Source organism: Schistocerca cancellata, chromosome 3 (genome assembly GCF_023864275.1).
Source record: "Schistocerca cancellata isolate TAMUIC-IGC-003103 chromosome 3, iqSchCanc2.1, whole genome shotgun sequence".
In the NCBI taxonomy this organism is placed as follows: Eukaryota; Metazoa; Arthropoda; class Insecta; order Orthoptera; family Acrididae; genus Schistocerca; species Schistocerca cancellata.
This window is the reverse complement of record NC_064628.1, coordinates 290,813,674-290,834,895: the sequence shown is the minus strand read 5'-3', so window position 1 is coordinate 290,834,895 and position 21,222 is coordinate 290,813,674. Positions and strand designations below refer to the sequence as shown.

The 21,222-nt window shown below is 39.3% G+C and overlaps 1 protein-coding gene across 1 annotated transcript in view; it reads left to right on the top strand.

Moving 5' to 3' along the window:
• The window catches only part of LOC126174981 (general transcription and DNA repair factor IIH helicase subunit XPB), a 103,202-nt gene extending 82,668 nt beyond the window's left edge, over positions 1–20,534 (top strand). Inside the window, exons 12-17 of the mRNA XM_049921457.1 lie at positions 7,150–7,418; positions 10,786–10,950; positions 12,846–13,032; positions 14,856–15,004; positions 18,871–19,008; positions 20,336–20,534. Coding sequence (XP_049777414.1) covers positions 7,150–7,418; positions 10,786–10,950; positions 12,846–13,032; positions 14,856–15,004; positions 18,871–19,008; positions 20,336–20,458 — 1,031 coding nt within the window. The 3' untranslated portion in view covers positions 20,459–20,534. The remainder of the gene's footprint in view (positions 1–7,149; positions 7,419–10,785; positions 10,951–12,845; positions 13,033–14,855; positions 15,005–18,870; positions 19,009–20,335) is intronic.
• The last annotated feature ends 688 nt before the right edge of the window (positions 20,535–21,222 follow it).

Genomic DNA, 21,222 nt, shown 5'->3' with positions numbered 1-21,222 from the left:
GTTATCTGTGCACTGTTCAATCTTTTGACCAACTTTGTTGTATGGGAGCGAAAGCTGGGTGGATTCAGGTTACCTTATCAACAAGGTTGACGTTACGGATAGGAAAGTAGCTAGGATGATTGCAGGTACTAGTAGATGGGAACAATGGCAGGAGGGTGTCCACAATGAGGAAATCAAAGAAAAACTGGGAATGAACTCTATAGATGTAGCAGTCAGGGCGAACAGGCTTAGATGGTGGGGTCATGTTACACGCATGGGAGAAGCAAGGTTACCCAAGAGACTCATGGATTCAGCAGTAGAGGGTAGGAGGAGTCGGGGCAGACCGAGGAGAAGGTACCTGGATTCGGTTAAGAATGATTTTGAAGTAATAGGTTTAACATCAGAAGAGGCACCAATGTTAGCACTGAATAGGAGATCATGGAGGAACTGTATAAGGGGGGCTATGCTCCAGACTGAACACTGAAAGGCATAATCAGTCTTAAATGATGATGATGATGATGATGATGATGATGATGATGATGATGATGAGTCTCTCCAAAATTTCTCTCCCCCACATTTTCTTTTTTTTCTGGGAAGTTCTACGCGATTGTATAAAACGTAAACGATTCAAAGGATTGATAAGTTTTACAGTTCCAAGGGAAAATCTACGGAAAACCTACTGTCACTTAGCACAGAATAGGTGTATTTTCTCCTGGGAAAAAGCATATTTTTCAAACGGGATTGTTGTTGTTGTTGTCTTCAGTCCTGAGACTGGTTTGATGCAGCTCTCCATGCTGCTCTATCCTGTGCAAGCTTCTTCATCTCCCAATATGTACTGCAGCCTACATCCTTCAGAATCTGTTTAGTGTATTCATCTCTTGGTCTCCCTCTACGATTTTTACCCTCCACGCTGCCCTCCAATACTAAGTTGGTGATCCCTTGATGCCTCAGAACATGTCCTACCAACCGATCCCTTCTTCTTGTCAAGTTGTGCCACAAACTCGTCTTCTCCCCAATTCTATTCAATACCTCCTCATTAGTTACGTGATCTACCCATCTAATCTTCAGCTTTCTTCTGTAGCACCACATTTCAAAAGCCTCTATTCTCTTCTTGTCTAAACTATCTATTGTCCATGTTTCACTTCCATACATGGCTACACTCCATACAAATACTTTCAGAAACCACTTCCTGACACTTAAATCTATACTCGATGTTAACAAATTTCTCCTCTTCAGATATGCTTTCCTTGCCATTGCCAGTCTACATTTTATATCCTCTCTACTTCGACCATGATCAGTTATTTTGCTCCCCAAATAGCAAAACCCATTTACTACTTTAAGTGCCTTATTTCCTAATCTAATTCCCTCAGCATCGCCCGACCTAATTCGACTACATTCCATTATCCTCGTTTTGCCTTTGTTGATGTTCATCTTATATCCTCCCTTCAAGACACTGTCCATTCCGTTCAACTGTTCTTCCAAGTCCTTTGCTGTCTCTGACAGAATTACAATGTCATCGGAGAACCTCAAAGTTTTTATTTCTTCTCTATGGATTTTAATACCTACTCCGAATTTTTCTTTTGTTTCCTTTACTGCTTGCTCAATATACAGATTGAATAACATCGGGGAGAGGCTACAACCCTGTCTCACTCCCTTCCCAACCACTGCTTCCCTTTCATGTCCCTCGACTCTTATAACTGCTATCTGGTTTCTGTACAAATTGTAAATAGCCTTTCGCTCCCTGTATTTTACCCCTGCCACCTTCAGAATTTGAAAGAGAGTATTCCAGTCAACATCGTCAAAAGCTTTCTCCAAGTCTACAAATGCTAGAAATGTAGGTTTGCCTTTTCTTAATCTAGCTTCTAGGATAAGTCGTAGGGTCAGTATTGCCTCACGTGTTCCCATATTTCTACGGAATCCAAAATGATTTCCCCCGAGGTTGGCTCCTCCCAGTTTTTCCATTCGTCTGTACAGAATTCGCATTAGTATCTTTCAGCCGTGACTTATTAAACTGATAGTTCGGTAATTTTCACATCTATCAACGCCTGCTTTCTTTGGGATTGGAATTATTATATTCTTCTTGAAGTCTGAGGGTATTTCGCCTGTCTCACACATTTTTCTCACCAGATGGTAGAGTTTTTGTCAGGACTGGCTCTCCCAAGGCTGTCAGTAGTTCTAATGGAATGTTGTCTACTCCCGGCGCCTTGTTTTGACTCAAGTCTTTCAGTGTTCTGTCAAACTCTTTACGCAGTATCATATCTCCCATTTCATCTTCATCTACATTCTCTTCCATTTCCATAATATTTTCCTCAAGTACATCGCCCTTGTATAGTCCCTCTATATACTCCTTCCACCTTTCTGCTTTCCCTTCTTTGCTTAGAACTGGGTTTCCATCTGAGCTCTTGATATTCATACAAGTGGCTCTCTTTTCTCCAAAGGTGTCTTTAATTTTCCTGTAGCAGTATCTATCTTACCCCTAATGAGATAAGCCTCTACATCCTTACATTTGTCCTCTAGCCATGCCTGCTTAGCCATTTTGCACTTCATGTCTATCTCATTTTTGAGACGTTTGGATTCCTTTTTGCCTGCTTCATTTGCTGCATTTTTATATTTTCTCCTTTCATCAATTAAATTCACTATTTCTTCTGTCACCCAAGGATTTCTACTACTAGCCCTCGTCTTTTTACCTACTTGATCCTCTGCTGCCTTCACCACTTCATCCCTCAAAGCTATACGGGATATCCAGGAGAAATCCAGGAATAATCTGAGAATTTTTTTTCCTTGTCCCCGTATACACCCGGTACATAGTTTAGAAAATGAATAATAACTGAGGTATTAACTTCTCACTCTAAGTTTTCTTATGACAGTGATGCAATAATTAACCGATATTTGTAGATTTCAAACACCAATTTACGGTGACAGTGGCATATTTCCATTCAGCACCACATTGTAACTTTTGTTGGAATCAGCAAAACCATCATCATCATCATCATCATCACATCATTAAACAATTCATTAGTCACTAATGATAACCTTCCATTGTCAGTGCTGCTCAAATAAATTTTTTGTCACAAGAGCTTCATGCAACAGCCTTTCCACCTCTGTTATGTTCCTTATATATGTCTTCACATCACTCCATACTAACTCAATGGGGTTGAAATGGCAGTGATATGGTGGCAGCCTTATTACAGTATGATGCTGCTCCTTGGCGATTTCATCTGCTATATAATTACTACTATACAATACTGTATAATTACTATAAAATTAGGGAGGTGGCAGGGGTAAAATACAGAGAGTGAAAAGCTATTTACAATTTGTACAGAAACTAGATGGCAGTTATAAGAGTCGAGCAGCACAAAAGGGAAGCAGTGGTTGAGAAGGGAAAGAGACACGGTTAGCATATCCCTGATGTTATTCAATCTGAATATTGAGCAAGCAGTAAAGGAAACAAAAGAAAAATTTGGAGTAGGAATTGAAGTCCAGGGAGAAGAAATAATAACCTTGAGGTATGTCTATGACATTGTAATTCTGTTAGAGATAGCAAAGGACTTGGAAGAGCCATTGAACAGAATGGACAGTATCTTGAAATGAGGATATAAGATGAACATCAACAAAAGCAATATGAGGGTAATAGAATATAGTTGAATTAAATCAGGTGATGCTGAGGGAACAAGATTAGGAAATGAGGCAGTTAAATTAGTAAATGGGTTTTGAAAGAGAAATTTGTTAACATCGAGTGTAGATCTAAATGTCAGGAAGTCATTTCTGAAAGTATTTGTATGGAGTGTAGCCATGTATGGAAGTGAAAATAGATGATAAACAGTTTAGACAAGAAGAGAATAGAAGCTTTTGAAGTGTGCTGCTATAGAAGAATGCTGGAGATTAGATGAATAGATCATGTAACTAATGAGGAGGTACTGAACAGTATTGGGGAGAAGAGAAATTTGTGGCACAACCTGACTAAAAGAAGGGATCGGTTGGTAGGACACATTCTGAGGTATCAAGGGATCGCCAATTTACTACTGGAGAGAAGTGTGGTGAGGGGGTTAAAATCATAGAGATGAATACAGTTAGCAGATTCAGAGGGATGTAGGTTGCAATAGTTACTAGGTGATGATGATGATGTTTGGTTTGTGGGGCACTCAACTGCGTGGTTATCAGCGCCCGTACAATTACCCAATCTTTGCTCAGTCCAATTTCGCCACTTTCCGGGATGATGATGAAATGATGAGGACAACACAAACACCCAGTCATCTCGAGGCAGGTGAAAATCCCTGACCCCGCCGGGAATCGAACCCGGGACCCCGTGCTCGGGAAGCGAGAACGCTACCGCGAGACCACGAGCGGCGGACAATAGTTACTAGGGATGAAGAGGTTTGCACAAGATAGAATAGCATTGAGAGCTGCCCCCAGTCTTTGGATTGAAGACCACAACAACAAAATAACTAGGCATCATAGGCTTATTTTCTCTAACAAGCAAATATAAAAATATCTTCATCATGCTCATATCTGCAGAAATATTTCATGCCTGTAACCACTGTACCAAAACTTCCTTGCGGTCATTTGTTGTTGGAGCTTTGTTCAGTATCACTGAATCTTATGGACCACTGTCCATTACAGTTGTTGTTGGGACAGAAAACTGTTTAAAGTTCCTGGACCACTCAACAAACCATGTATGGTCCATGTCTTCATGGTAATCACCTGTCTTTTTTGACTGAAAAAGTAGATGTGCATCATCATCATCATCATCAAAACCACTGGAAGAACCTGCATGGACCACAATTAATCTTGCTTCTCTCCATCACTACTGTTTGGAGTGTCATCTGTCCAGCATTTACTGTCATCAACCCATGTTTTGTCTAGTCATATTATGGACTGAGAATCTTTGCCCACAATTCTCTGCAAGAATATGCTTCAAACCGTTACAGTATGTGCCTTTTCTAACAGGACTTCGCCCGTCTAGCCGTTTGCGAAGAAAACCCATACTTTACAGTTCAATTTTCAGTGAAGTTTTCCCACCCCTGGAAAGCTCACTTTCTTGTAACAACACTAGCAACTTTGCAATAGTAGGATACTCTTTACTGCTGTAGTAAGCATAAATATGCCTGTGAATGGCATCTGGTGACGGGGTGAGGCTGCTTTTTCTTCTTTCCAGCAGTCGCTAAAAATACATTATTCTATCCAGATGCCTCATAAGCATTACGGCTCACTTCTACCTCTGTCAACTTTTGCAGTAGCATTCCTTTACTTACTATTGTTCTTGCACCAAGTCAAAGAGTTTTTGATGTGTGTTCCACTGCTTTATCGGCAGGAACTGACAGCTGTCCATGAATATTTGAGTATCCTTTCTCCTGCTCATAAAACTCAGTGCCTGGGTGTTTAGTGGCACACCTTGACACAACAGATTGTCAGTAGGCAAACGATCTCTTTTCTGTGGCTTTTTTCATGTATCAGAATTTTCTAAAGCATAGAACAACGCAAGCACACAATAGAAACCAACCACAATACATGTCGTTTACGAACACGCAAAACAAAGCCAGCAACATGGTAGCTTTGACATCATGACCAGAAGTGATTACCACGCTCGGATTGGTTCATGCCACAAGCCTGACACCTTGCGTTGCTCATTCTTCACTTGTTAAACTGTTATGCTGCCATCCTGAAATGCATGCGTCACGTGCAAAGTTTCACCAGTTGTGGTATACATCACTAGTGTGTGAATAAGTTGGGAATTTGGATGTGATAGGAGGTACTAGGATAGTCTGTGCAGCTGTGATGATCACTGTGCCTGGATGGCACAGTGGTCAGTGAACCTGCCTAGTAAGCAGAAGACACGGTTCGAATCCCAGCCCGGCACAAATTTTCAGTGTCCCCATTGAGTTAAATCAATGCCTACTAGTAGCTAGTGTCTTTCATTCTTTTGTGTCTCAGTTGTTACATATGTGAGTTTTTGACTCAGTGTTGATACCCTGATAATTAACTCTTTGGATAACAGCTGGTTAGAATAATATTGAGCCTAGGAAACCAGCCATTTATGCCGTTATTTAAACTGTTACTGGCACATATGTAATTGATGTACCTTGAAGAGTAATACATACTGAAAAAAGATCAAGCGTCAAGATTTATTTTGCCTATTTCCTTTAGTTCTTTGACAGATTAGAAATTTTAAAATAACATTGACATGAAGTATAATTATCCTTTCAAAAAGAAGTGTGCGTCGAGTTATTGAGCAGTTTCTTCCTCTTGTCCTAAAATTTTTTTGTTCACTCAACAAACACAACATATTTATAGCAAACTTACAACAAACTGCAGAATCTAATAAGTACACATGCAAACTTATGTCAGTACGATCATATTGACTCAGTGATTTGTGACAGCAGCTGTTACATTCCCTAAGGTTTCTTTTGAAATAATTCTAGAAATTGACAACAGAAGACAGCACCAATCAAGCAACAGATAGGGATATGTACGTACGTTTTTCTCATATGAAATGAGTCCAGTAATTGCGTGTTGAGAAAATCATGGCTTGACCCTTACTCGGGTGCAGTCTATTTCAACACAAAGTTCTGGCCTGAGCTATGTTTGGGCTTGGCCTCCAAAATGTTAATGGCTTAGTACTTGCTTCAGTAGTTAACATGATACATGACAGTCTTCAGCATAAAGGAAGAGCAATACTAGGCATTAACTAGTGAATGTCAGATTTGTGAGTGTGGAGACAAAACACAGCCTGGTGGTAATGTATATTATTCCTTTTGTCAGAATTTAAATTAATGGTGCAGTCATATATGTCAAACACAAACAGAGCTTTGAGCTGGACTATTAGAAGGGTGTGAATTGTAGCTTTGGTCATAAACTTTCAAGAATGTGAAGTGCTTGCCATAGAACTTTTCACTTTTGCAGTCCAGTTGCTTGGAAAATGTTGTATTACTGCAGAAATTAGATGTGAAAAATTATGCTCAGTGTCCCATTGTAGCAAGCACAGAACAAAGAAATATTCAGAGTACAATTCTCTGTGCTTGTTTTTATCCATTCTCCTCCATTATATATGTTTCTGAACATTATTTATGACCAGTAGAAAAATAAAATCACAAAGTATTTTATGTTAAGCTTTTAAATTTCATCTGTTGTAATCTATATTGCATTTAAACAAAACTCATTTCTTCCCCACAGAGGTTCACACTATACCAGCAAAAATGTTTCGACGTGTTCTCACGATTGTCCAGTCACATTGTAAGTTAGGCCTCACTGCAACATTGCTCCGTGAGGATGATAAAATTGCTGACCTCAACTTTTTGATTGGCCCCAAGCTCTATGAAGCTAATTGGCTGGAGTTGCAGAAACGGGGTTTTATTGCAAGAGTTCAGTGTGCAGAAGTGTGGTGTCCAATGACACCAGAATTTTACCGTGAATACTTGGTCTGTAGAACCAGCAAAAAATTGGTAAGTACGATATACTGATATTGCATTGCAAAAAAACACAGACCATGTGGATACTTCCACCAATCAAGTTACATGAATTATGTAGATAGTAATTGTCCTTGCAACACACCCAACTATCCCTTCCACTTGCCACCTCCTTTCTCGATTTGATCTTTCAACCCAACACAACTGCTCAACCTAGTCAGGTTTTAGTGCCAGCACAGTGTAGTCAGCCAGTACATTGTTGTTGTAAAGGCATATGTGTATGTACTGTATTAGTGCTGAAGAAGAATTCATCCTAAAGCTTAGCAATATTCTAAGTCTTTTTTATGTGCCTGTTCATAATCCAATGCCTCGGATATGGCGAGCTGCTACCTCTATGTTATCAATTATGTACATAGGTTGGAAATGTTGTGGAGACACTATGCAGTGGAATCTACTATTGTCGCTGATAGCACATGTTGTTGACATATCTACCTTACCTCCGAGCAAATGGACTCACCCGTCCCACGTCGCCAGCGTGTGCACATTCAAGGGAAACACAGTCACTTGTGAGCAGGTGGTCTAACGCAATGGTGTCACTGTGTTTTCAAAACAGGAACAATGGAGTTGGATCAATATTGAATGTGCGAGAGGTCGTACAGCACGACAGTGTCATCAAGGTCTTCAAGAGGCATGTGGGGAATCGGCATTGCCATACAGAACAGTGGCACATTGGGTAAAAGCCTTCAACGAAGGTTAGCAAACTGTGGCAGACATGCATCGGGCAGGTCGTCCTAGCATCTCTGAAGAAGAAGTGCATGCTGTTGCCACATTAGTGGACAGTGAACGACACCATACGATTTGTGAGCTCACCTACAAAACAGGATTAGTGCATACGACTGTGCATCGCATACTGAAGGAACTCCTGGGCATGCGAAAAATTGCATCACGATGGGTTCCGCATGACTTGACAGAAATGGATGCATTACAATGCTGCTCAGATGCACTTGGAGTGCTATGAGTGTGAGGAAGAGGCTTTCTTACGCTGTATCCTAACACTGTATGAGACATAGGCCACATCATACGAGCTAAAACTGAAACGCCAATCCAACGAATGGCATCATTATGGGTCGCTGCAAAAGTCGAATGTGCGTCAGAGCCCCAGTATGGTGAAGTTAATGGTGATTCTCATGAACGACTGTGATGGTGTTATCCCAACGCATTATGTTCCTCTATGGCAGACCGTCAGTGCACAATATTACTGTTCCTTTGTGGAGCATCACCTGTGACCAGCTTTGTGAAAGAAGCGGCGACACTTTCTGCACAACCCACCCATCATTTTGCATGACAATGCTCGAGCGCATACAGCGCAAGCCGTGGCTGCTCTGTTCAGTCGATGGGACTGGGAAGTACTGTACCATCCACCATACTCTCCGGACTCAAGTCCTTGTGACTTTGATTTGATTCCGAAGATGAAGGAACCACTTCATGGCATTCGCTTCAGAACTGTTCCAGAGATTCGACTAGCAGTAGACTGCTCCATTTGCACCATCAACAGAGCAGGCTCTGCTAACGGTATCCCATGCCTTCCACATCGCTGGCAACAGGTTCTACACAGTGCTGCTGACTACTTTGAAGGACAGGTGCAAACATGTAACTCTTTTGCATTGGTTATGAATAAATAGTTGTACCATTTAAGTTCCAACCCTTGTATGTTTCGCCAAGGTCTTTCCTGTTCCTTTTGATTAAAAGGAATATATTGCTTTAGTCCAAAACAGTAGGTCAAATGTTGAGAGAGTGCTTGCAATCAATCTCTGACTGTTGAAGAGTGGTAAATTCAACATGATTTTATCATATCAGATAAGCTCTAAGTGATTACAACAGTAGACTGAGCTGGCAATTGTATATGGTTGAGTTATTTGCTTTTGAAGATATCTATCCATGAGATCAACCCTGCCTGGTTGAAAGTGGCATGAGGAATTCCGTTTAACATATGCCTCTTGGAGGATAATGGCTTTTTTCGTAGATGATAATGGCTTCTTGAACAACCAGAAACAAAGGGGAAAAAATAGGTGCAATCACTTTGCAAGCTAAACTGAGACTAATCTGGAAACATAGATGTCCTCCAGTGGTGTCCAATACTCACATAGACATTCCTATTGCAAATACACCTAACTGTAATGAATTATAAATATTAAACATATCCACAGCTTATGGTCTAGCAGTTAGCATCACTGCTGTTGTGTTCTGCCCACTCGTCTAATATAGGGTGCCTAGGAAACCTGCTTTCTCGGATCTCTAGACAACAATTCAAGCAAATCCTATTAACAGATCTTTTTTACAGAAAGATAATTGACAGTGCTCAACTTTGAGAAATGTACAATCAGGTGTCACAAGCAAAGGGCGACATGAAACATAAGCAAACATACGCATTCGCTTCAGTACATGCAGTTCCAATACAAGTCCAGTAGTATTGTTCATAAGTCACTGCTGTAGAGTTCGTAGCTTGACTAGACTTCAACTTAGCTGCAGCGCTTATATTCTCTTCATGTAGAGACTGCTCCTGTCTTTGTGTCATCTGAGAGAAGGGTCACTCAGCATACTATTGGCTGATGTCTTCTCACAGCTCTCTCTGCAATAATGTTCCTGGTCGACGTGTCAGCACTTGACGTTATGCCACAACAGCTGCCTGTAGATCGCGGGGTACCAGGCTGAGTCGAAGATTTTCTTCGATTGGGGTGTTGCTGAAGTGCTGTCAAATAGAAAGAGTTGCACCAGGCAACCGAGCAACACAAGACAAAGTCTCCCAGTCATTAATACCCTAAGAAATTTATATTCAGTGGCAAACATGTCATTACCCACGTTACACAAATGTCACAATAATAAAGTCTTCTGCCCTGAGTACTCAATGGTATTATTCTTCTTGTGACTGCACCAACAGCAAAATGTAATTGGAATGAGGTCATGATCTTATTCCATCAATAGGCAATAACCAAAATTAAATTATCAACAAGTGCCATAGCCTGTGGCTGTTCTTGTTGAACCTTCAGAATGGCAATCCAAACATTAACCATTTTCCCCATAACAACTGACAGCATCAAGAGGCATGTGGACAGATTTTAGTTTAAATGTTACCACTGGAGAATTCAGTGTTTCCTAAGACTTTGTCTTATTTATATTACCATGATTCTTTCTCTGGCTGTATGCCAGCTATAAGATGTAACTACTTAACTACTGTGTCTCACGATAATATGTATAATTTAGTGTATAAATGACTGAAAATATTGTATCAGTTAAGACCATTGAAATAGCCATAAAATTTGTATAATTTGGTATATATACTACCGAGAAAAATTCTGATTTGTGGCCTATTTATATAGTGTAGTAATTTATTTTATCCCCACAGCTTCTGTATGTGATGAATCCAAACAAATTTCGTGCAACGCAGTACCTGGTACGCTACCATGAAAGGCGTGGAGACAAGACAATTGTGTTTTCTGATAATGTTTTTGCTTTAAAACATTATGCCATCAAAATGAACAAACCATACATCTATGGCCCCACATCCCAGGTTGGTATATACCATGCAGCACTCTATATATCGTTGTCTCCTGCACTATAGCCCTCTCAGTTTTGTGACTGTTGCCATTGCCTCTAACTTTCCTGCCTTCCAAAATGTCACGACCTATCTCCATACATGACCTACAATTGTGCCTCTCTTGTCCCAGTTGTCTAAGCAGCGACTCGGAAACAATGTTCACATAATTGCTGGTTTCAAGCCTTTAAGTTATCTGATTCCATCTTTCATCTTTTCCTGTGTACTATTATTCTTTTTAGCTTTGCATACTTACTAAATCCACTGACATCAATACTCTCATCATTTGTACATTAATTCTTGTCTCCCTTATAGTTTTTTCTTCTCTGCAGTTCCTTCTGTACACAAGCTAATGACTTTCTCTAGGTCCAAAATGTGAAGAAAATATTTCTTTTCCCTTATTATTCCTTCCATTACTAAATATAGCATCACAGTTGCTTCTGGTTTCTTTAACTTCACTTTAAAGAAAACAGTTCTCCATCCACTGCTTCTTCAGTGTTTCTTCTGAATCTTCTGAAGTCTCAGGGTATGTCTCATGTTTTTCACAGATTTTGAACACAAGACAAAATAATATTCATGTTCTTGTATACACTCACTGATTAAAATAACTCTGAAGTTATCACAATGACTCTTGCTGACTTGCTTGAATTCAGTGCTTGGTCTTATTCAAATCACATTTCGATTGATACCTCATCAGTCTCCTCCTCCTCCTCCTCCTCCTCTATCTGCTTCTTCTTCTTCTCCTTCTCCTTCTCCTATTGTGCTATAGGACAGCTATTTCCAGTCTTTGTGTAATCTTGCTGTATATATGCTGTTTTTTTCCACTACTCAGGATTCTCAGCTGCACTTCATTTGCTTTTTATTTTACCAACACCAGTTAAATCTTCCGCAATAGAACATATATTTTTCCTCTGTCCATATTTCTTCAGTATCTTCACCTCCAGAGTATCCATATAGATGTAGATACTTCTTTGCTCTTTTTGTGGATTTAATTTAGAAGCAATCTATGCTTATACTTGTTTTCTCTTAGTCCCATCTTTCGTTAATAAACCACAATATTTAATGTGTTATCTTTGGCTTTGTCATCGCTGTCTGTGCATTACTTACAGCAGCACCTCTAGTCATAATTAGTTCCTTCTGTTGTATACTCTACTCATACACTGATAATCTATTTAATACTCTGAAGCTTGCTGGCTACTCATCTGCAGAATTCCAGTTCATTTCATTCTTCCTTAATTTGACAGTATCTTGCTACCTATTCTGTGCTCCCTCTTATTCTTTGGAATTTCAACCTATTGTTCATCACTGCTTGATAATGTTCAAAATCTAGGCCTGAGTATGCTTTTGAATTCCAGTATTTTGTTTACTTTGTCTCTAAATCCTTGATTTGACGCAGTTCAGTTGGTATATTTTTGTCTTTTCCAGTCTTTCTCAAATGTACTTTTTTATGTTCTAATTTTAGAAATAGTGTTCACATTAATTTATCCATGTTAATGGTAGTTGAGTGAATGGCTGTGAATTTAATTACTTGAAGAAATTCTGCAACCAGCCTCTTTTTGTTTAGCTTTGTTTATGCCAAGACATGTCTCAGTCTTCAGTCATCTTCAGCTGGTGTAATACATTTATGTTTTCATCAGTACAACATTTTTATTGACTGTATTTTGAATGCCGAAACTGCCTTTTGCTGCTTTTATACGTATAGCACAAACACTTTTAGGTTCACTGATGCTCTTGAATTTGATTTTTTAGTTCATTCTTTGTAAACTAATTAAAAAGCAAATACATTCATTTACTTGTGGTGCTCAGTGACTAAATTATACCAAATTATTCTTCATCAAGATGAATGTTAATATATTTTTCTTGTTAAACAGAGTGAGAGAATACAGATACTTCAGAACTTCAAATTCAACCCAAAAGTTAACACCATATTTGTCAGTAAAGTGGCTGACACATCATTTGATCTTCCAGAAGCAAATGTGTTGATCCAGATCTCATCGCATGGAGGCTCCCGTAGACAGGAAGCTCAGCGACTGGGTCGTATTCTTCGAGCTAAGAAAGGTTAGTGATTTTAACATTATTTTGATTAACTTAATTTAAAATCCTGGTGGAAGATATAACTATTTGCAGTCTTTTAATTTTTATTCACTGATTACACATTAACCCCTTAAAATAAAACCCCACTTATGAGGTTTTAAGAGTGGGTTTGTAATTGTACAATGGTTGTACTTACATGCTATTGTGATGCATCTCCTTCAAAATAGCCCCCTTCTGACTAAACATCGACTCCAACGGTGTTTCCACTTTTGGAAACATTTCTGGAATTTTTTTCCTGAAATGTGTTAAGGACGCTCTCCGTATTTTCCTGGATGTCTTCAATTGAGTCGAATCGCTTACCTTTCAGCGAAAATTTAGGGAACATATAGAAGTCCGCAGGGGCCAAGTCAGGGGAATATGGCGGTTATGGAAGCACAGAAATTTTGAATTTGATCAAAAATTCAACGATGCAGAATTCACGATGAGCCAGAGCATTGTCATCGTGTAGCATCAACTCCTGCCTTTCACAACGCAGGCCTTTTCTTCAGTACCTTTTTGCGCAAATGCTCAAGGACACATTTGTAGTATTCCTGGTTAATTGTCTGTCCTCCAGGGGTAAATTCATTATGCACGATACCAGTACAATCGAAAAAAATCACCAATGTTGTCTTCACCTTTGACCAATTTAGCCATGCTTTTTTCGTTCGTGGTGATCCTGGAGTCTTCCACTGCGAAGACTGCACTTGGGTATATGGATATGATACTGAAACCAATTATTTGTCACCTGTAATTACCCTATTTAACAAATCTGGGTAATTTTTTGTCCGATTAATCAGTTCGTGGCACACTTCAAGTCAGTATTGTCTCTGGTTTACTTGACAACACTTTTGGAGTGAATTTTGCGGACACTAGATGCATGTTCAGATCTTCAGTTAAAATTGACTGAACTGCATAGAAACTTAAATTAAGTTCATCAGCCCTCTCCCTAATTAGGATGGCAGGACTGTCGTTCCTCTTCAAATGATTCACGGCTATTTTTAAATCTGTTGAACCAGACGAAAACATTTGACTGGCTCATACAATTATCTCCAAAAGCTGTTTTTAATAGTTCATAAATCTCAGAAGCTGATTTACCAGTTTTAAAATAAAATTTCACACAAACTCTGTGCTCCATTTTTACATCCATTTTCACGCAGACAGAATCTGGCAACAAGCCCTAACAGACCCACACTCAACCAGCTGCCACAATGAACTGCATAAAGGAAACACAGTTTCCTGTCAGAGGGCATTCGAGGACAAGGCAATGACTCACTCCCCACCCTCCATGTACCTACCTGCCAAACCAGTAAGCAGTAGTGGATACATTCTTAAAACTTTCCAATCACACCTTGTATATCCATTTCAGCGGTGACAGTTAAGTGTTCAGCTGCTAGAGAGCATCTGATCCTACTTGTGTAGTCTGGCTGTCATGTTTGGGTTGAGGTGCTTGCACTAGACATTGTTTTTACTCTGTGCAGCTTTGGATACTTCACAACAAAAGTGAGCCGTCATTCCCTCTCCTATGTTGTTTAGGCAATGCTTTCACAAAAGGGTGGTTATAATGATCCTGAGTTTGACATTGAATTTAGTGGCCCAGAAAGTGAAAAAGAATAGGATGTTTCTCATTAATAAAAATATTATCTTTTAGAACACAATTAAAAAAAAAAAAAAAAAAAAAAAACATGTTATGGGGATTAAGAAATCATTCATGTCTACTCTTATACCTTCTGCAAAATATAAATTATATGAAGAACCGTTTCTCAAGTTGCAGTCATATTTTAGCTGTATATTTTATATGTTTGGTACAGGAGCAATAGCAGAGGAATACAATGCCTTTTTCTACACCCTGGTGTCACAGGATACAATGGAAATGAGCTACTCACGTAAAAGACAACGATTCCTTGTTAACCAAGGGTATAGCTACAAAGTTATTACTAAACTTGCTGGAATGGAAGAGGTAATGTGCAGTAGATTTTCATTTCATACATTATTTCAAGTCATATTTATTTATGTTTGATAAACAACTCTCATTTTATTTTTTGATCAGTTCAAGCAGTAAACACAAAATATTACTATATCATCAATTATCTCCCTGGACTGGAACAACTGGGCTATATCCTTTGACAGGGCGTTGGTTATTTTCATCCCACCCCGAAATGAGGGACACCAGACCCAAGGTCTTTTCCAACCCTTCTAAGGTATTGTTCCATTGCCCACACACAACCTTCACAACATCCTAGTCCATCCCTATGCCACTCCCATTCCCAACCCATTGCCATAGGGGTCATATCCCTGTGGTAGACCAAGGTGCAAGACTTGCCCAGTCCACCCAGCCAGCACTTCTTACTCAAGTCCTGCCACAGGCTTATCCTATCCCATCAGAGGCTGGGTCACTTGTGAAAGCAGCCAATGTCATATACCAGCCTTCTATGTTGGTATGACTACAACCAGCTGTCCATCAGGATGAATGACCACTGCCAAGCTGGTGCTAAGAACAAAGTTGGCCACTCATTGGCACAACCCAAGCCAAGCCCCTTGCAACACATCTTCTGCTCCTGTAATTGTCCTGTCCTCAATCTCAGGTAACCCACTGCCCCTCCACCCCCCTCTATACTGTCACCCCTACCATTTCACATCCCCACATCACCTCCAGTGTGTGCTGCTTCCCACCAGTCGCTACAATCATGCCAGCACATATACATGCCACCCCTCCCTCCTAAATTCCTAGCCAGCTAACCAGCCACTTCCCTCTGTGCTGCTAGCCACCCACCCCATACCCTTGCCTCAGGGGTAGTAAACCTTTTTACCTATCGTCCACCTTTCTATCTCTGTTAACTGTAAAATTTTCTAACTGCCCACCATTTCCACAGCAAAGATGATTTGTAAAGAAGGGAAGTAACTTTACTTTATAAAATGTGTAAAGCAGAGTTATAGCAAGTTAGTGCATATAAGAATTACATACCAAATACTTTACATCAAAATTTTATGAAATCTAATGAAAATGTTTTTAAAACACTTACGGCCTACTAGTCTGCATTAGGGACCAGGTTGACTACCACAGCTGTAGCTCATCAAAGGATAACTCTGAAAGCTATGACGTTTCTTTCTTTTGTGTGTGTCTTTTGGCAACTCGGTGCTTTTGCTTTCGGTAAGTGGTCTCCTTTAATCCTAAAATACTTTTAGGAATGTTTCTCAACCACAGAAGATCTTTATCTAAAGAAGATAACCAAACTTGTAGAGGATGGGTGATATATTTGATGGTCAACAGTATATTTATGTGCCTGGATATGTAAAACTGCTTCCATTCTAAGGAAGAACAAAACATTGAATTCTGCCCATGTTGAGTGGTCATTTTGTCTTTATGCTGAACTGTAGTATGTGCCTCAACCATAAACTTTTATGAGTGAATCGAGGATGGTTTAATGTCCACTCATAAAAAGGTCATTAGATACGGAGCACATTCTCAGAATGGACAATGATGGGGAAGGAAATTGGTAGTGTCCTTTTTAATGAGAACCATTTCAGTATTTGTTTCAGTTGATTTATAAAAGCATCTGGGTGGCCAGATGTGGATTTGAAAATTACTCCTTCGAAATGAGAGTTGAGCAAACCACCCAATGCCCCAAGTGGCTTTGTAAACTTCCTAGTAAGTAATGAGTTTATTAGGGGGTGGAACAAGGGTTCAAGCTAATTAAAAGGTATACCCAAGACATCCCTGAAGAATCCACATTATGCTACAAAAAAGAATTTTAAAAAAGGCTTGGAATATAATCAATACAAAAAAGAATATTTTTTTAAAAAAACAGCAAGGAATGTAATTCTGCATAGCTAAACCAAGTTACGAGGGTCAGTCAAAAAGTAATGCCTCCTATTTTTTTTTCTACGTTTAATTGTCAGGAAATTTAAATGCAATTACATAGGTTGAAAACCACAACATTGAGGATCATTTTGTCATTTTTCAATGTAATCTCCGCCCATCTCTACAGTTTTGGTCCATCTTTGAACAAGGGCATGTATCCCAGCACGGTAAAAATCACAGCTCTGCTTCCTAAGCCATTGACGCACGGATGTTTTGACAGCCTCCTCATCTTCAAAATGAATCCCACGATGAGCTTCTTTTAGTGGCCCGAACAGATGGAAGTCTGATGGTGCCAGGTCAGGGCTGTATGGGGGATGAGGCAAAACTTCCCATCCAATTTTGACAATCTCGTCAGAGGTGTGACGACTGGTGTGTGGTCTTGCATTGTCATGCAAAAGAAGAACATCTGCCATTGATTTTGTTGGGCGAACTCGCTGAAGACGTGCTTTAAGTTTGTTGAGGGTTGTGACGTATTGAACAGAATTTATTGTGCATCTCTGCTTGCTGAATGTTGTGTGGAGTCACTGCACTCACCGGCCTGCCGCTCCGCCTTTCGTCAGTCAGCGGTGTTTGCCCTTCAGCTTCCTTACAACGACGAACCCATCGTCTAACAGTGCTGACATCCACTGTCACAACACCATACACCTTCTTCAGTCTTTCATGAATGCGTATGGGCGTTTCACCTTCTGCATTCAAGAATTCAATCACACAACGCTGTCTCAAACGAACATCGATGTCGGCCATCTTACAAACTTCTGCTGTGCTGCCACCTGTTGACACAGAAAGTTACTACTGCAGTGGATTGCAGAAGAAGGTTTGAGGAATGGCGCCAAATTCAAATTTTTCACTTAACTTAATTTCTTTAAGTAGAAAAAAAATGGGAGGCATTACTTTTTGACCGACCCTCGTATTTTAAAGTGTGGATTCAGTAGTATGCCAGTATGTCATATAGTTCACTCTGCATTTGGTTGTACCCTTTACAGTCTGAATTGCACTGACTGCAATTGGTTTTGCTTTACAATCTTCACATTGCTATAATAACTATTCAGTCATAGTTAAAATTATTATGTCTGAAGATGAGAGTTTTGCTTTACAATCTTCACATTGCTATAATAACTATTCAGTCATAGTTAAAATTATTATGTCTGAAGATGAGAACAACTCATTGCACATGAGATGAAGATGCTGGACTCATATCAGGGCATGCAAATTTAAGTTTTCTGTGGGTTCCTTAAATCACATACGGCAAAAGTTGAGAGTTCTTTTAAGAAAGACACATCGAATTTTCTTCACATACTCCCTCAATCCCCTGAGTTTGTGCTTTATCTCTGAAAACCTCATCAATGCGACATTTGACTGTAATCTTCCTTCCTTCATAGATGTGAGTATATTTCTAGAGAGTGGAAAATATGTCTTAATTGCCATATGAGAAAAGTTTTCCCGTAGTTCTATTTTATTTATCATTGCTTCATTTTGTCTTCAACTTCTTATGTTGTAGTGTTTTTTTTTTAGATGTACATTTAATATGTTTAAAAGTGAGGATATAGCCAAGAAATAAGGGAACAGTAGTCAGCAGGTGAAACTAGAAAAGTGAAAATTGGTTTACAAAAGATAAGTTTTTACTTTACTTGCCTCTTGATGGCCAACATACTCCAGAATGATATTGTTGATTTATGTCCTGCACAGCTTAACACTGCTGTTCCAGTTTACATCTAATTAATTTACTTATCTACCACTGAAGCAAGGCTAAAAGACTTTCGGATTTTTCTAAAATTCATTCCTATGGAATGAAGGTTGGAAACAAGAAATCAGAAGACTCACAAAGCACGGGAAATGATACTGCTTGCGTGTGTGCGTGTTTGTTTTCAGTCATTTTTGTAATCTGGGAATTGCTGTTTCTGAGAGTGTTGATAAAACAGGAAGAAGTATTTCACCTAGTCTTAAATTCTATTTTATATTTTTAGGAACCAGACCTACTATATGGAACTCGTGAAGAACAAGGGCAGCTGCTACAGCAGGTACTAGCAGCAAGTGATGCAGATGCTGATGAGGAACGTATCCCTGGAGAAGGACCCCGATCTGCTTCAAGTTCTGGTCCATCAGTAAGTATTTACTAGTATGGATGTTGCAGTGTGTATGGAGACATAGTATGATAGGGGTGAAGGAAGATAACATAGCATAAAAAGGCCGACACTTGGCCAAGAACACATTGTTTGATTATCATCTGGAAGTAACCTCCAGTATCATGTAGTTTCAGAAATGGGCTGGGGATGGGGAGAATAGAACAGTTGCTACACTGACTCCCACACTAGGTCATCTGTTATAGAGACACTTTTTTTTCTGACACCTATAGTAGCCATTCAAAATGACTGTTGCCGTTGGGGGCCAAATGTCATGAGTGAAGATCTGGCACTACACAATATCAACTGCAGGAAACTTTCTGTGGATTTCTCCAAGTGTTTGGCACGAGACAGTGACTACACAGTTTGGATAACATGTGTTCTGTACTTGTTGAGCAGAATAATTTTAAGTATTTTCGAACCACTCTTGACAGCACAGTTTAAAATAGGGTAGGGAACTGCAACAAATGATAAGTTAAAGCTCAAACAGATAATACTTTCATAGACATTAGGCAGCTTCTGAAGAGTACATTTCACAAAACGAAATAGGCATGATATTGCACAAAAATTCTCAAATAGGCATGATATTTCTTAATAATTACACTGATTGACTGACCTGGATATCCAAGCACATTAAAGTGCCCATTTCTGGGACACAGGAAAGTCCCACGATTAATGAGGGAAGCATGTGTGTCGGCAAGCCTGGATGTTGCTTTTAGGCATTTTTCTACATTCCTGTACCTAAATATCAGGCTAGTTTCCACATGTTGCCTCAGTCTCACAATGTGGTAATATTTTGAAACACTTTGTCACATTTGAACATGCAGAGTGCACTATATGCTGACAGGTAGGGTACATAGATTCCTGCTTGGGGGATGGAGAGATGGATGGGAGCTAGCAGTAGCTTTAAAATGTCTTTGGGAGTGGGGACCCCATTGTAATAAGAGTGTGTGTGTGTGTGTGTGTGTGTGTGTGTGTGTGTGTGTGTGTGTAATTGGTTCTCTGTGGCTGTGATGTTCCCAAATCATACTGCACATTTTTGTGAAATTTAAACATTTTATGCGACTTGGACCTCATTACTTGGATGAGAATTCTCTCCATTCCTGTATGGCAATTTCTATTTCGGCACCACAAATGTATGACAGTGTCATGCAAAACTCTTATTCCTGATCAAAATATGTCCAAAATTAAAATCCAGCCATCAAAATAAAGTGAATGTACATTTTTTGTAAGATTATTTTAGTCATTGATACCTTAACATTGTCAAACATTGCCACATTTGGTTTAACTGTTTTCTGTTCTCTACTAGGTTCATAGGCGGCCAGGAAACATGAGTTCCTTATCTGGAGCTGATGATGCAGTGTACTTGGAGTATAAAAAGACATCACATTCAAATGTCAAACACCCTCTGTTCAAAAAGTTCAGGGCCTAGCCATAAGTGTTTCCTTGTTATAAGATTTGTTATGTTGTAAAATATTTTGTACAAAATGTTTTGTAACCAAAAGCATTTTTTATATTAAAATAAAAATATATTCAAAAATTTCTTCTGTTACTTTACAACTCTCTTCCCTAATGAAGCTGTAGTGTTATGAATGATCTAATGAACAAGTTGTTTTAGTAGAAAACTAATAAAAAAAGTAGTTCCATGCTTTACAAAATACAGTGTAATCATCTCGAACAAAATCTATACGCAGGTAAGAACATTCCACCCCCCACCCCCACCCCCCTCTCTCTCTCTCTCTCTCATTGAATGCTGTATTTTAAAATGAGGATAATATATTCTCTTAAAATATTTATTTTTTAATGGGCCAACTAAATGGTTACTGCTTCTGTGAGAATTTTCCTCAATGTTTCAGAATATTCATTGAGTTTGGATCACTTCTTGTCTGTGCAAGGGTATACAGGGTATCTCGGAAGGAAGGCTCAGTATTCAAGAATATTACAGGAAGGCTCGTTGAAAGTAAAAAACTCCATATTTTCATATGCCCTGTTCCAAATGTTTCCTGAGCTGGAACACATTTAATGCCACTTAAGCACATTTTTCCTGAATAATTCAAAAACCGCAGCTTCCAATGAAAATGTGTTGCAATACAAAATAAAACCACATTAAATTTACTACAAAAAAGATACTATTCATTTTTTACTCTAGCACGTAGTTTGCATGAAGAAAGAGAGAGAATATTGAAAATCTCACTT